Here is a 13,552-nt window from a genome sequence, read left to right on the forward strand (position 1 = left end):
CTCCCGGGTATCTGTTATTCTGTATATAAACCACCCTGAACCCCTCGGTTAGATTCCAGTCTGTAACTCACTCCCGGGTATCTGTTATTCTATATATAAACCACCCCGAACCCCTCGATTAGATTCCAGTCTGTAACTCACTCCCGGGTATCTGTTATTCTATATATAAACCACCCTGAACCCCTCGGTTAGATTCCAGTCTGTAACTCACTCCCGGGTATCTGTTATTCTATATATAAACCACCCCGAACCCCTCGATTAGATTCCAGTCTGTAACTCACTCCCGGGTATCTGTTATTCTATATATAAACCACCCCGAACCCCTCGATTAGATTCCAGTCTGTAACTCACTCCTGACTATGTCTACACCAAGACTTGCCAACTGTTCAATATTCAGGAATTGGACCATGCAGCGATCTGGCCCCGCACAGTTTTGTAAGCGGGCAGTGCCACTTTACTTTGATACTCTGGGCAGGAAGTTTCTAAGCACCGATGCCATGCTTTTCAACTGTCTGCTATTCAATATCGACAGACCATTGCCGAGATCAGCCGGCAGTACATTTCCCGGCAGGATTAGGAAATGGAAATAAAACTTTATTGCAACTTGGAATCAACTACAAAAAGAAATACAACATTCAGGGCGGCAGACGGTTGCTTGGTCCAGTGTTAAGGCCGAAGCGTGCGCGTGTCAGGGTACTGCTCTGTCACAGGAGGCTTGCCTGAAAAAGAAGAGCGGGGGGGGGTGGGTGAAGGAGCAAAACGCAAGAAAAAGTTTAGTCGCAGTCTGTGTTGGCGGACAGGGCTGAAACCCGAGACAGTGACCCAGAGCTGGGGTCGAACCCGGGTCCTCGGCGCTGAGGTAGAATCGCTAACCACAGCGCCGCCGCACCGTCCATGTGCAACACAGCTCTCTGACCACACACATAGCGCACCTGCAGGGATTCAGAGCGCCGAGGCTCACATAGACAAGCAGGAGGGCGCTTCGCCACACGGCACCAAAGACGGTTCAACAAACAGCCAATGTGCCTTTGCCAGCGCTGGGACGGGGGGAGGAACACTGTCCCATTGCCCCCCCCCCCCCCCCCCCCCCCGGTCCAACAGATTACCGTCTGAAGCACAGCATCGCTGACGATGCAGTCCGCCCTCGGCATTGAAACGCGGTGTCGGCCGTGACACGGGGAGCGCTCACGATACCTCGGGAGACAATGCTCTCGCGGACCCCCGGTGGCCATATTTAAACCAATTCCGACTAGGTGGCAGCGTCGCCGTTTCTCGTCCCATTTCACACTCTGATAAAGGGGACAGTGCCAGGACAGTTAAGATATGTCCTCGTCTTATCACATGGCTGCAGTGATGGCTGGAGCTGGGCTGTGGCTCCGAGTTTTTACTGGCGCTTTGAGATTTGGGACTGGGTTTTGAACTGCACAGGTTGAAAGACGTGTGTCTCTATCATTTAAAAAGCTGTTTCCAGACCACTTGATAACTTGAAAGAGATGATTTATTTCTGGGAGGAATTCAAACCAGCTGTTTGAAAAAGGGGAACAGAGTATCAATAACAAGCCTTATACCAGTGAGAAAGCCGGGGGCTGGGCCACATCTTTGAAATGGGGTTTCTGGTTTTAGTTATTGAATTGGAACAGTTAAGGGGGAATTCATTAAGGGTTATACACAGATTACTGTAGCTGTGTGGGGTATTTATGTTTGTAGTTGATAATTCTTACTGTGTGTGTTTATACAAATGTTAACTAAATTCGCAGAATAAAGCTGGTTTTGGATTAAAAGTGCCGAAGAACTTCGTTGAAATACATCATCGGAACTAAAATCGATAAACAGTTATAGGTCAGGATAACTCCATCGTACACTTCGGAGTTTTCTAAACCCTGCCCCAAAACACCGGAACTATAAATGCGGCTGTTTTAACCATTAATATCCTTTGCCAACACAGTGGTAGTCGGCACCTTTCATTTCCTTTTTATCGTGGGGGCATGATTTATTATTCGATTTCAGCAGTTCTCAGCTCGGGGGTGTACCGGGAGAGCGCTGTCAGTTGTTGGGGTAGAGGAGGGGGGCGCAGTCAGACAGGATAAACCAGCACGATGGCAGCACCGGGTAAAATAACCTCGGCCACAACAGTGAGCGGAGTGGAGGGCGAAGAGGGGGTGACGGCACAGCACCTACCCACTAAGTAACGTCCTTCACTCCGTCGTCTCCATGATTTCCTCCTCTTCCTCGGCTCCTTCTGTGGCCTCCTCCTCGCCCTCCTTCTTCTCCGGTGGCTTTTCGTAAGCTTTCTCCGAGGGTGTCACTATCACTCCTTCCCAAGTGGACATTTCCACAGCTAGACCTGACGGGAAAGGAGAGAGAGTCATACACGCGTCACCTCAGGGGCTCCTCCGATTCATCCTAAAGAAAACTAAAGAGCAAATGGGAAAACATCAAACACAAACGGGAGGTTAAAAGGGTCGGTAAAGCACCCCAGACCCTGTGGTGCCCACTGGGGTTTCTCACCCTCAACTCTACCCTGGCCTCACTGCTCACCCCCTGCACAGCTCCTCTGCTGACTCGCTATTTCCTGGCTTGCAGCTTTGAGGGAGAGTGTACGGGAGAGGTTCACGCACAACCCGGGCGCAAAAACCAGCTCCCCGTGGCGTCGGCAGGCACGCGGCGGAGTTAAGCTGCCGATCGGCCTCAGCGCCAGGGCCCCTCCGCACCAGAATCACCGATCAGGCTGCCAGACCTGCTTTGCCCGTCACACATCCGAGGCCCAACCGGACGACTTGAGTGACACTCGGTGCCCACCAAAGATCGGCCCGGGGAGCCAAATAGCTCAAGCTTGAGAACCTATAAAGCAGCGAGCAAAATCTTACATATGCCTAAAACCCAGAGCTACATAAATCCAACAACACGTGCATATATTTTGCTATAAATTAGCACATTAACAAAGCACAAGGCACCAAGGTTGGGGCTACCTGCTGTGTGCTGAACGCTCACATCACAACTCATCAAAGCAGCCACATTCGTTTTAAACAACTAAAAAACTGTTCCGCAAGGAAAAGGGGAAAGGAATTAGCCTCTGCTGACATCTGGGATTACAACGGATGAGGTTGAGGATGGAGGGGAAGAGAGATGGTGCCAGATGACGCAGAAGTAGTTCCTCTCCTCCCTCCCCTGCAGAGTTTTGAGGCTTGTAAGTACCCCACTGCCCTCCGGAGCCCGGTGGCCCATCGTCTGAGCCACGAGGAGGTCTCAAACCAGCCTGGTGCCTTCTTGATGCCCAGGTACGTGGGCGCACCTTTCAACAAGGGTCAGTGCGATCAGGAGGAGCAGGTCGCCCAGCTGATTTCCCAACCTCACTTGAGCTAAGGGTACGTTACCCCTTCCCCAGCGGAGATGTCACAGGAACGGGGCATCTTCTGTCATTACCGGGGCAAGAATTGCCTTTGCTCAAACGGTTAATCTTTCTAGCTTATCAAACGGTAGAGAGCCTTGCAGAGAAATGCACCAGGTTATTGGAAAACCGCGTGCGCCTGTGGGGAGGCGGGCAGGGAACGATACAAAAGAAGAGCACCGCGTTTCGGACTTACTGCTGGCGTCTCCTTCTAATCCCAGGATTTTCCTGTAGCCTCCATGCGAGAGGATGCGGACCAGGGTCTGTGCTGTAAAACACACCATGTCCTAGAACGAGGAAACAAGACTTTAAGTGGGCTTAAATGGGCCGCATGGCACAGAAAACCAAAGACCGTGCATCGACACAGCGCCCCGTGGGTCCCCAGGAGGTGCAAAAGTCAGGGTTAAAATTTGGTCAGTTGTTTGCGCAAAGCAAGGTCATCGAACGTAGACATTAGGAGTCAGCCATTCGGCCCTTCGAGCCGGCTCTGCCATTCATCATCACGGTTGGTCACCCAACTCAGTGACCTGTTCTTGCCCCCCCCCCACTCCTTCCTACCCCACATCCTTTGACCCCTTTCGGCCCAAGAGCTATATGTAACAGGACATCTCACCTGAGAAAATGGCGCCTCTACCAGCACAGTAATCCCGTAACACTGCACCCCGCGTGCCAGCCTGCCCACTGCTCCTGCCCCTGCGGTGATGGGGGCTGGGACCCATGACCTTTTGGCTCGGCGGAGAGTGAGCGGCCACTTAGCCAAAGCCAACACCTGGGCTTCGCGAGAAAGGGTGGTTCAAAATTCAAGGGGCACGTATTTAGAAAGAGAGCACGTGAGGAGTGAGAGAAGGTGACGAGGAACATCGCCTGAAGTGGGCAATGTGTACGGGTTCACCATCGTGTGAGATTTGTTTCTGGAGGGATGAGGGTGATGTCCCCTGTGGAATCCCGGAGGATGGGTTAAAAGTCGTGGTGTTGACAAAGAACATCAAGCTATGTATTTCAAACAAAGCTAGCTTATTTACACAACTTTAAATGATTCGCACACCGTACTAAGTAATAGCTGAGAAAATAACAGCATTAAATATTTGCTACAGAAAACTATAATATCTAACTGTGCTGTCTAAACTCTCTAATACAACGAACAGACCATCTCAACATCTCACTAACACTTACTCCTAGAATCCTAGGAGTCACAGTATATTTATATGACTACTCTGTGGTGCCATCTAGTGTTGAGATACACGAACATCACCTGGTTAACCCTTTACCTTCCCTACATTATACACATCATTACACACAGGAGGCCATTCGGCCCTTCTGGTCCACGTCAGCCCAAGGACACCCAGGTTTCCTATTTATGGAGGAGAGTTCTGGGGCACCACAGGAAAGATGTGAAAGCCTTTCGATCGGGTGCGGAGGACGGTGACCAGGATACACGAGGAGGTTGGAAACGGGAAGCCAGTTCCCCTCGGAACAGGAGCGGCCCAACGTCGATGCGGTAAGTGGATAAGAGACTTTGACAATAGTGGACAAGATAAAGAATTACTCTCTCCGCCGAGAGGGCCAATGACCAGGGGGGGGTCGTCACAGATTTCAAATTGTTGACAGGGGTCGAGAGCGGAGGATTGAGGGATCTGGAGCCGCCGGCCAGGAAAAGGTGCCGGAGGTTACTTCCATAAATAATGCTAAAAAAGGAGCTGCTGCCTCAGGTTAGGTGGATTGGCCGTGCTAAATTGCCCCTTTGTGTTCAGGTATTAGTGGGTTAGGTGGGGTCATGGGGCTGCAGGGATAGGGCGCTCTATCAGAGGGCCTGTGCAGCCTGGATGGGCCGAATGGCCTCCGTCTGCACTGTCGGGATTCTATTCTATTCAGAAAGAGTTAGAAGGAGCAAATTCACAAGTGCTGGGCCTCTTGATTTGGTTTCTCTGGGAAGATATAGCTCGCCGGAGATATCCCTCCTGGAACACAAAGGCCTCTCTCTATCTTGGCAATGGCACTTCTCTCACCGCCTGCCGTCACTTCAGAAGACGCCGAGCCACGGCAGGGACACGGCCGATTTCCCAGGGGCGACCCTGACGAGCGAGCGCCCAGCACGACAACGTTCCCCCGCCCACGGAACCCCGATTCCAACCTGCTCCAAACTTCAGCCGGCCCGTAAACCCGGGGAACGCGACCACCCCCCTCGCCCCTCTCCCCCCCCCCCCCCCCCCCCCCCCCCCCCTCCCGCCCAGCCATTAGCCCCAGGCCAAAGGAAGACTCTCACCTGCTGTTCAAGCGTCATTACCGTGTGCACGCGGAAGTTCCCACTTTCACAGGGATCGGTGATCCCCACCGATCCCGGCAGGAACAACCCAGCGGCCAGGAGCTGGAGGCAGCGTCTGCAAAACAACGCAAATGTCAAACACGCTGGCCCGAAGTCACCCCCCCCCCCCACACTGACATGATCCTGCCTCAAGGGGAAATATTTCACAGACTCGTCAGACCCAGGCCAATTCTGGCCATTGCCCTCGAGCGCCCATTCCCCCCTCCGTCACAATCTCCACCCCGCCCAACATCTTCACTCCTTCTGCGCCCCACCCACCTTTCACCGCGTACTTTAACCCCCCCCCCCACCACCCCAATCTCTTCCTTCTTTTCCAAGAATTCTATTCCAGCACCATTCGTCCCCCAGAAACCCGTAGACAGGGATTCTCGCCACAGACCCCGTCCCCGGGGACGTACCTGAATCCAACATTGAGCGCCAGAGGCTGCCTGGACGGGTTGTTCATCACAGCCGAGTGGCCCTGCAGAGGGGGGGGGGGGGGGGGAGAATTCAAGGTGAGAGTCAACTCCTGGAGCAATTCTCAGCGTACGCAAAAATATATATCCTAACGACGTGCAGACAGCTAGCTCCTGTTCCCTCCGGGGGGGGGGGCAATGTCGACACCTTTGTGAGGGGGGAGGCCATCGATATTAGACAGTGACTAATAAACCCGGTCGGGAGAAACCTCTTTACCCAGACAGCGCGGCGCTCACGACCACGGTTAAGGTGAACAGCTAACTAGAAGAATCTTTATTTTTTTAAAATAAATTTAGAGTAGCCAATTATTTTTTTCCAATTAAGTGGCAATTTAGCGCGGCCAATCCACCTAACCTGCACATCTTTGGGTTGTGGGGGGCGAAACCCACACAGACCTGGGCTGAATGTGCAAACTCCACACGGACAGTGACCCAGGGCCGGGATTCGAACCCGGGTCCTCAGCGCCGCAGTCCCAGTGCTAACCACTGCGCCACATGCTGCCCTATAAGAATCTTTATTATTGTCACAAGTAGGCTGACATTAACACTGCAATGAAGTTACTGTGAAAAGCCCCTAGTCGCCACATTCCGGCGCCTGTTCGGGTACACTGAGGGAGAATTCAGAATGTCCAATTCACCCAACAGCACGTCTTTCGGGACATGTGGGAGGAAACCGGAGCACCCGGAGGAAACCCACACAGACACGGGGAGGACGTGCAGGCTCCACACAGACAGTGACCCAAGCCGGGAGTCGAACCTGGGACCCGTGAAGCAACTGTGCTAACCACTGTGCTACCGTGGCTGCCTGGCAGGGGTGTAGACAAAGAAATGTGGACGGCATTTTTAAAAAGTCTTAAAAGGGAAAATTGCTTTTTGTATTGGAGGACAAATGCATGAACAGCAATGGGGGGGGGGGGGTTACAGGCATTAGCTGAGAGTCCCTGCAGTCTCTGGTAGCGCAAAGCTTGAATGTGGCAGAAGGACAGGTTACGGAAGCCTTTGAAATTTGGTATTCCTGCTTTTGTCCTGATTGAGATGCAAACGAAAAGCTTTTGACAACATCGCTCTCTTTACACACCCCCCCCCCCCACCCCCCACCCCCTACCTCCCATTGCAGGTTATCCAGCACAAAGGGCTACTGAGATAAGAGGTTAACCACATCAATTAAAGGAAGATGGGATGGCTATTTGAAATGAAATGAAAATCGCTTATTGTCACGAGGAGGCTTCAATGAAGTTACTGTGAAAAGCCCCTAGTCGCCACATTCCGGCGCCTGTTCAGGGAGGCTGGTACGGGAATCGAACCGTGCTGCTGGCCTGCTTGGTCTGCTTTCAAAGCCAGTGATTTAGCTGAGAGAGCTAAACCAGCCCCTTATTTGAAGAGTTAGGCAGATGGAAAGGGGAAGGCAATTGGATGAGAGTAGACAGGTCCGGTCCGGAGCACAAACTCCATGGGCCGAATTCCCTGGAGACAGCGGGAGAGGAGACCCTCCTTCCTTGTATTTAATTAGAGAGAGAGTCGGCCAGAACTCCTTCTCCTGAAAGTTGTCTCGACAGGTCTACACAAAACAATTCTGCCTCTCCTCCCACGCACTGCGTGACTCTCCACTCCCACAACCCGCAGGAACACAAAAGCCCGGACAAAACCGTTTTGTGTCCGGGGAAAGGAAATCGTGCCAAGTGCTGCAGGAGAAATCCATTAGTTCGCCCTCGATGTGCTGACAGGTTAGTTTTGACGGACAGCTGGGAGTTTAATGGCGTTGCTATGGGAGACGGTCACAGCAGAATACAGGTTTCATATCACCTCATCACCATTTAGAAGCAAAATATTTGTGACGATCGATATTCTTTCCACGGCCCCCTTGAACCCCTCTCCCGGAGAGCTCACCATTTTGCTTCCAGCCGATAGGCCTATTTATACGGAAATGTGTCGGCCCAAACAGTGGGCTTCTGACAGGTTTAGCCAGTTAGGCCCTCCCCATATCCAGTATGCGGCCACGTGACCTTCAGCGGGGTCTAACGCATGGCAGTCAGAGGGAAGGGAGCGAGCCAGGACACTGAGGCCCAACTGTAGCCCCGGGTGATAGCGGCGGGGATCGGCCAACTCAGCAGCGAACAGAGTCAGGACTAAAACACGCCCCGCCCTCGCCTGTCTGGCTCACTGGGTGAACTCGCTCGAGTTGCTGAGGCCGGGGCAGCGATCGGCGCGCACACGTACCAGAAGATCGATGATCCAAGGCGTCAAAGGCTCGAATCCAGGGAAGCGGCACCTCAAATCCTTCATCAGCCGAATCAGCACTTTGACCCTGAGAAAGCACGAAAAGCAGTCAGTCCGGCGGCGTCCGAGCCCGTTACCCTTTGTGAACTATTTGGCGGGCCGCAGAGAGAAGTCAAGTACCCCCATGAACCTTTGTGCCTCCCCAACAACAGTAATCCCCGCTTCAGATTTAGGATTCACTCATCAACGATGGGCAATAGCGGGAAGAAGCTATTCCAAATCTTCAGCGACACGTCAATCAAACAGGATAAACCCGTGGATAACCCGAGCAAAATGTGGTGAGCTGCGTTGCATTGGATTCATGGAGCCAGGCATTAAGCACAGCTTGCATACCCCAGCTTTATTCCATGTACAAACCGGCTGTGCAATTGTGAAACGATAGTCGGTCTCCACAGGTTTTTAGATTTAAACGCAAACCCATTGAACAAAGAAAAGTACAGCACAGGAACAGGCCCTCCGGCCCTCCAAGCCTGCGCCGACCATACTGCCCGTCTAAACTACAATCTTCTACACTTCCTGGGTCCGTATCCCTCTATTCCCATCCTATTCATGTATTTGTCAAGATGCCCCTTAAACGTCACTATCGTCCCTGCTTCCACCCCCTCCTCCGGCAGCGAGTTCCAGGCACCCACAACCCTGTGTAAAAAAACTTGCCTCGTGCATCTCCTCTAAACCTTGCCGCTCACACCTTAAACCTATGCCCCCGAGTAATTGACCCCTCTACCCTGGGGAAAAGCCTCTGACTATCCACTCTGTCTATGCCCCTCATAATTTTGTAGACCTCGATCAGATCGCCCCTCAACCTCCGTCGTTCCAGTGAGAACAAACCGAGTTTATTCAACCTCTCCTCATAGCTAATGCCCTCCATACCAGGCAACATCCTGGTAAATCTCTTCTGCACCCTCTCTAAAGCCTCCACGTCCTTCTGGTAGTGTGGCGACCAGAATTGAACACTATACTCCAAGTGTGGCCTAACTAAAGTTCCATACAGCTGCAACATGACTTGCCAATTCTTATACTCAATGCCCCGGCCAATGAAGGCAAGCATGCCGTATGCCTTCTTGACTACCTTCTCCACCTGTGTCGCCCCTTTCAGTGACCTGTGGACCTGTACACCTAGATCTCTCTGACTGTCAATACTCTTGAGTTTGACGCATCGCTGCTCCCGATAACATGGTATAGCAACTGAAAACACATCTCCTGGGGCAATGACAGCGATCAGCCGCTACTGATGTTTGCCTCGTGGGTGGGCTGCCCCAGCTCAGCCAGAAAAGAGGGCCAACAACATCAGTCGCTCATTCACAGTTTCCTGCCGTCCTTGTGGCCATTCCGCCAGGAACGATGCCAGCATCCCGCATCCGAAGGTCCACTCCCGATCCAAGCTGCATTACCCAATGGGAAGGAAGTCAGGAGCTGGGGAGCTACAAATGGGAGAAGAACTAGGGACATAGGGATTAGGAGAAGGCGCTTCGAGCCTGCTCCGCCATCCAATCAGATCACGGCTGATCTCTTCCTGCTCTCAAATCCACCTCCCCACCTGTTCCCCATATCCCGTTAACCCGTTTTAAAATCAGAAATCTATCGATCTCCTTCTTGAAACCATTTAAGATTCAGATTCCACCGCACTCTGGGGGCAGCGAGTTCCACAAACTCACCGCCCTCTGCGAGAAATAGATCCTCCCGAGAGGCGAAGGTGGCAATAGAATAGTGAGTGTTTAGGGACACAATGGGGAGAGGTGAAGATAAAGATGCCATGGTCTCAATGACCAGATACTGCTTTCCTCTCTCAGGGGGACATACAGCTGACTGGTGATGGTTTAACCAGAGGGTCACCGCACCTCAGACAAGGGGGAAGTTTGAGAAGGCGGAGCACCTTAATGAATAACCTCAGCCAGTACAGGAACGGAAGCAGCTCTGCTGCCCACGCTCTGTATCACAAACCATTGCTCAGCCAACTGAGCTAAAATGGCACTCCGGAGAAGAACTTGTAACTAACCCCGTGCTGTACCTGTCCTGGGAGTGTTTGATGGGGACAGTGTAGAGGGAGCTTTACTCTGTATCTAACCCCGTGCTGTACCTGTCCTGGGAATGTTTGATGGGGACAGTGTAGAGGGAGCTTTACTCTGTATCTAACCCCGTGCTGTACCTGTCCTGGGAGTGTTTGATGGGGACAGTGTAGAGGGAGCTTTACTCTGTATCTAACCCTGTGCTGTACCTGTCCTGGGAGTGTTTGATAGGGACAGTGTAGAGTTAGCTTTACTATGTATCTAACCCCGTGCTGTACCTGTCCTGGGAGTGTTTGATGGGGACAGTGTAGAGGGAGCTTTACTCTGTATCTAACCCCGTGCTGTACCTGTCCTGGGAGTGTTTGATGGGGACAGTGTAGAGGGAGCTTTACTCTGTATCTAACCCCATGCTGTACCTGTCCTGGGAGTGTTTGATGGGGACAGTGTAGAGGGAGCTTTACTCTGTATCTAACCCCGTGCTGTACCTGCCCTGGGAGTGTTTGATGGGGACAGTGTAGAGGGAGCTTTACTCTGTATCTAACCCCATGCTGTACCTGTCCTGGGAGTGTTTGATGGGGACAGTGTAGAGGGAGCTTTACTCTGTATCTAACCCCGTGCTGTACCTGTCCTGGGAGTGTTTGATGGGGACAGTGTAGAGGGAGCTTTACTCTATCTAACCTGCGATGACAACGTAATGTAATGAACTTCAAATCTTTTTTTTAAATATAAATTTATAGTACCAAATTAATTTTTTCCAATGAAGGGGCAATTTAGCGTGGCCAATCCACCTACCCTGCACATCTTTGGGTTGTGGGGGCGAAACCCACGCAGACACGGGGAGAATGTGCAAACTCCACCCGGACAGCGACCCAGAGCCGGGATCGAACCCGGGTCCTCGGCGTCGTGAGGCTGCAGTGCTAACCACTGCGCCACCCATGAACTTCAAATCTGCCACAATCACCTTGTACTTGTTTGATGGGGCAGTGCAGGGAAGTTTAATTTAGCCAACTTCTAACCTCTCTTGAACCATAGAATTTACAGTGCAAAAGGAGGCCATTCGGCCCATCAAGTCTGCACCGGCCCTCGGAAAGAGCACCCCGCTTAAACCCACACCTCCACCACATCCCCATACAGAGTGCATGAAATGGAGTAGGTGGCATTTTGTACCCCCTAACATTCTCCCCCCCCCCCCCCAATGACCAGAATACTCAGACAAGCAAACTAGATGAATATTATAGAAGTGGCTGGACAATATCAGGCTTGCTGTTGTCAAAGTCTGTGTACTCAGGGGGCGAGGCGGTCGATAGCCCCTGTGAAAGGCTGGGGAGTGTGGGATGGTAGATTCACAGCGCAGGTTTTCCCGGGGGGGGGGGGGGGGGGGGTAAGGAGGTTGACTTACGTGGACTGAGAGGAATTCTCTTCAAACCAGCGAGCGTGACGAATCGCTGCTAAAGCACTCTGCAGCACTTTAATGTCCACTGGAAAGGAAAGAAACAACATTAGCAACAGCGGCAACCGGGAGGCAGATAGGAGGGAGGAGGGGTGGGCGATGACGAGGGGCAGATAGGAGGGAGGAGGGGTGGGCGATGACGAGGGGCAGATAGGAGGGAGGAGGGGTGGGCGATGACGAGGGGCAGATAGGAGGGAGGAGGGGTGGGCGATGACGAGGGGCAGATAGGAGGGAGGAGGGGTGGGCGATGACGGGGGGCAGATAGGAGGGAGGAGGGGTGGGCGATGACGAGGGGCAGATAGGAGGGAGGAGGGGTGGGCGATGACGAGGGGCAGATAGGAGGGAGGAGGGGTGGGCGATGACGAGGGGCAGATAGGAGGGAGGAGGGGTGGGCGATGACGAGGGGCAGATAGGAGGGAGGAGGGGTGGGCGATGACGAGGGGCAGATAGGAGGGAGGAGGGGTGGGCGATGACATGGGGCACATAGGAGGGAGGAGGGGTGGGCGATGACGAGGGGCAGATAGGAGGGAGGAGGGGTGGGCGATGACGAAGGGCAGATAGATAGGAGGGAGGAGGGGTGGGCGATGACAAGGGGCAGATAGGAGGGAGGAGGGGTGGGCGATGACAAAGGGCAGATAGGAGGGAGGACGGATGGGCGATGACGAGGGGCAGATAGGAGGGAGGAGGGGTGGGCGATGACGTGGGGCAGATAGGAGGGAGGAGGGGTGGGCGATGACGAGAGGCAGATAGGAGGGAGGAGGGGTGGGCAATGACGAGAGGCAGATAGGAGGGAGGAGGGGTGGGCGATGACGAGGGGCAGATAGGAGGGAGGAGGGGTGGGCGATGACGTGGGGCAGATAGGAGGGAGGAGGGGTGGGCGATGACGAGAGGCAGATAGGAGGGAGGAGGGGTGGGCGATGACGAGGGGCAGATAGATAGGAGGGAGGAGGGGTGGGCGATGACGAGGGGCAGATAGGAGGGAGGAGGGGTGGGCGATGACGAAGGGCAGATAGGAGGGAGGAGGGGTGGGCGATGACGAGGGGAGATAGGAGGGAGGAGGGGTGGGCGATGACAAAGGGCAGATAGGAGGGAGGGGGGTGGGCGATGACGAGGGGCAGATAGGAGGGAGGAGGGGTGGGCGATGACGAGGGGCAGATAGGAGGGAGGAGGGGTGGGTGATGACGAGGGGCAGATAGGGGGGGCGAGAGACAGACAGCGAGGGGGGAGGGGGCGAGGGCAGACAGAGGGAGACAGATAGATCCTCTCCATTCCAATTTTAACACTTTCACATGCAGTCTTCTAATCGTCTGAATTAATTAATTCACAACAAACAACACTAATATAATTAGCTTTGCCATTGCCGTGTCAGCATTTGAAAGTGTAAGTAATGGGGATTAACATGGCTCGTGGCAGGTTGAGGAAAACCCGCCAAGATAGACCTGATGAGTCAACCCACTTCTACCGACCCTGCAATTTCTGCCCTATAACCATGTCCTGCATATTGTCCCCATTTCAATTTTCCACCATGGGTCTGCCGATTTTTCATCACACGATGCAGTTTTAACGTGAGCATTTCATTTGAAACACTCTTGCTGTGTTTCAGTGCCGAGTGATGGAAATCATCGGTCCTCAGTCTGCCACTCTGGGGACATG

The 13,552-nt window shown here is 53.2% G+C and overlaps 1 protein-coding gene across 1 annotated transcript in view; it reads right to left on the reverse strand.

Annotated features, from left to right (window-relative positions):
- Positions 1-573: 573 nt before the first annotated feature.
- The window catches only part of ilf2 (interleukin enhancer binding factor 2), a 25,399-nt gene continuing 12,420 nt past the window's right edge, over positions 574-13,552 (reverse strand). Inside the window, exons 8-14 of the mRNA XM_038787188.1 lie at positions 11,849-11,927; positions 8,384-8,471; positions 6,110-6,171; positions 5,652-5,766; positions 3,585-3,675; positions 2,179-2,344; positions 574-719 (exon numbers count right to left, since the gene is read on the reverse strand). Of these exons, the coding sequence (XP_038643116.1) occupies positions 2,196-2,344; positions 3,585-3,675; positions 5,652-5,766; positions 6,110-6,171; positions 8,384-8,471; positions 11,849-11,927 (584 nt within the window). The 3' untranslated portion in view covers positions 574-719; positions 2,179-2,195. The remainder of the gene's footprint in view (positions 720-2,178; positions 2,345-3,584; positions 3,676-5,651; positions 5,767-6,109; positions 6,172-8,383; positions 8,472-11,848; positions 11,928-13,552) is intronic.

The sequence above is a fragment of the Scyliorhinus canicula genome, chromosome 30, assembly GCF_902713615.1.
Source record: "Scyliorhinus canicula chromosome 30, sScyCan1.1, whole genome shotgun sequence".
Taxonomy (NCBI): domain Eukaryota; kingdom Metazoa; phylum Chordata; class Chondrichthyes; order Carcharhiniformes; family Scyliorhinidae; genus Scyliorhinus; species Scyliorhinus canicula.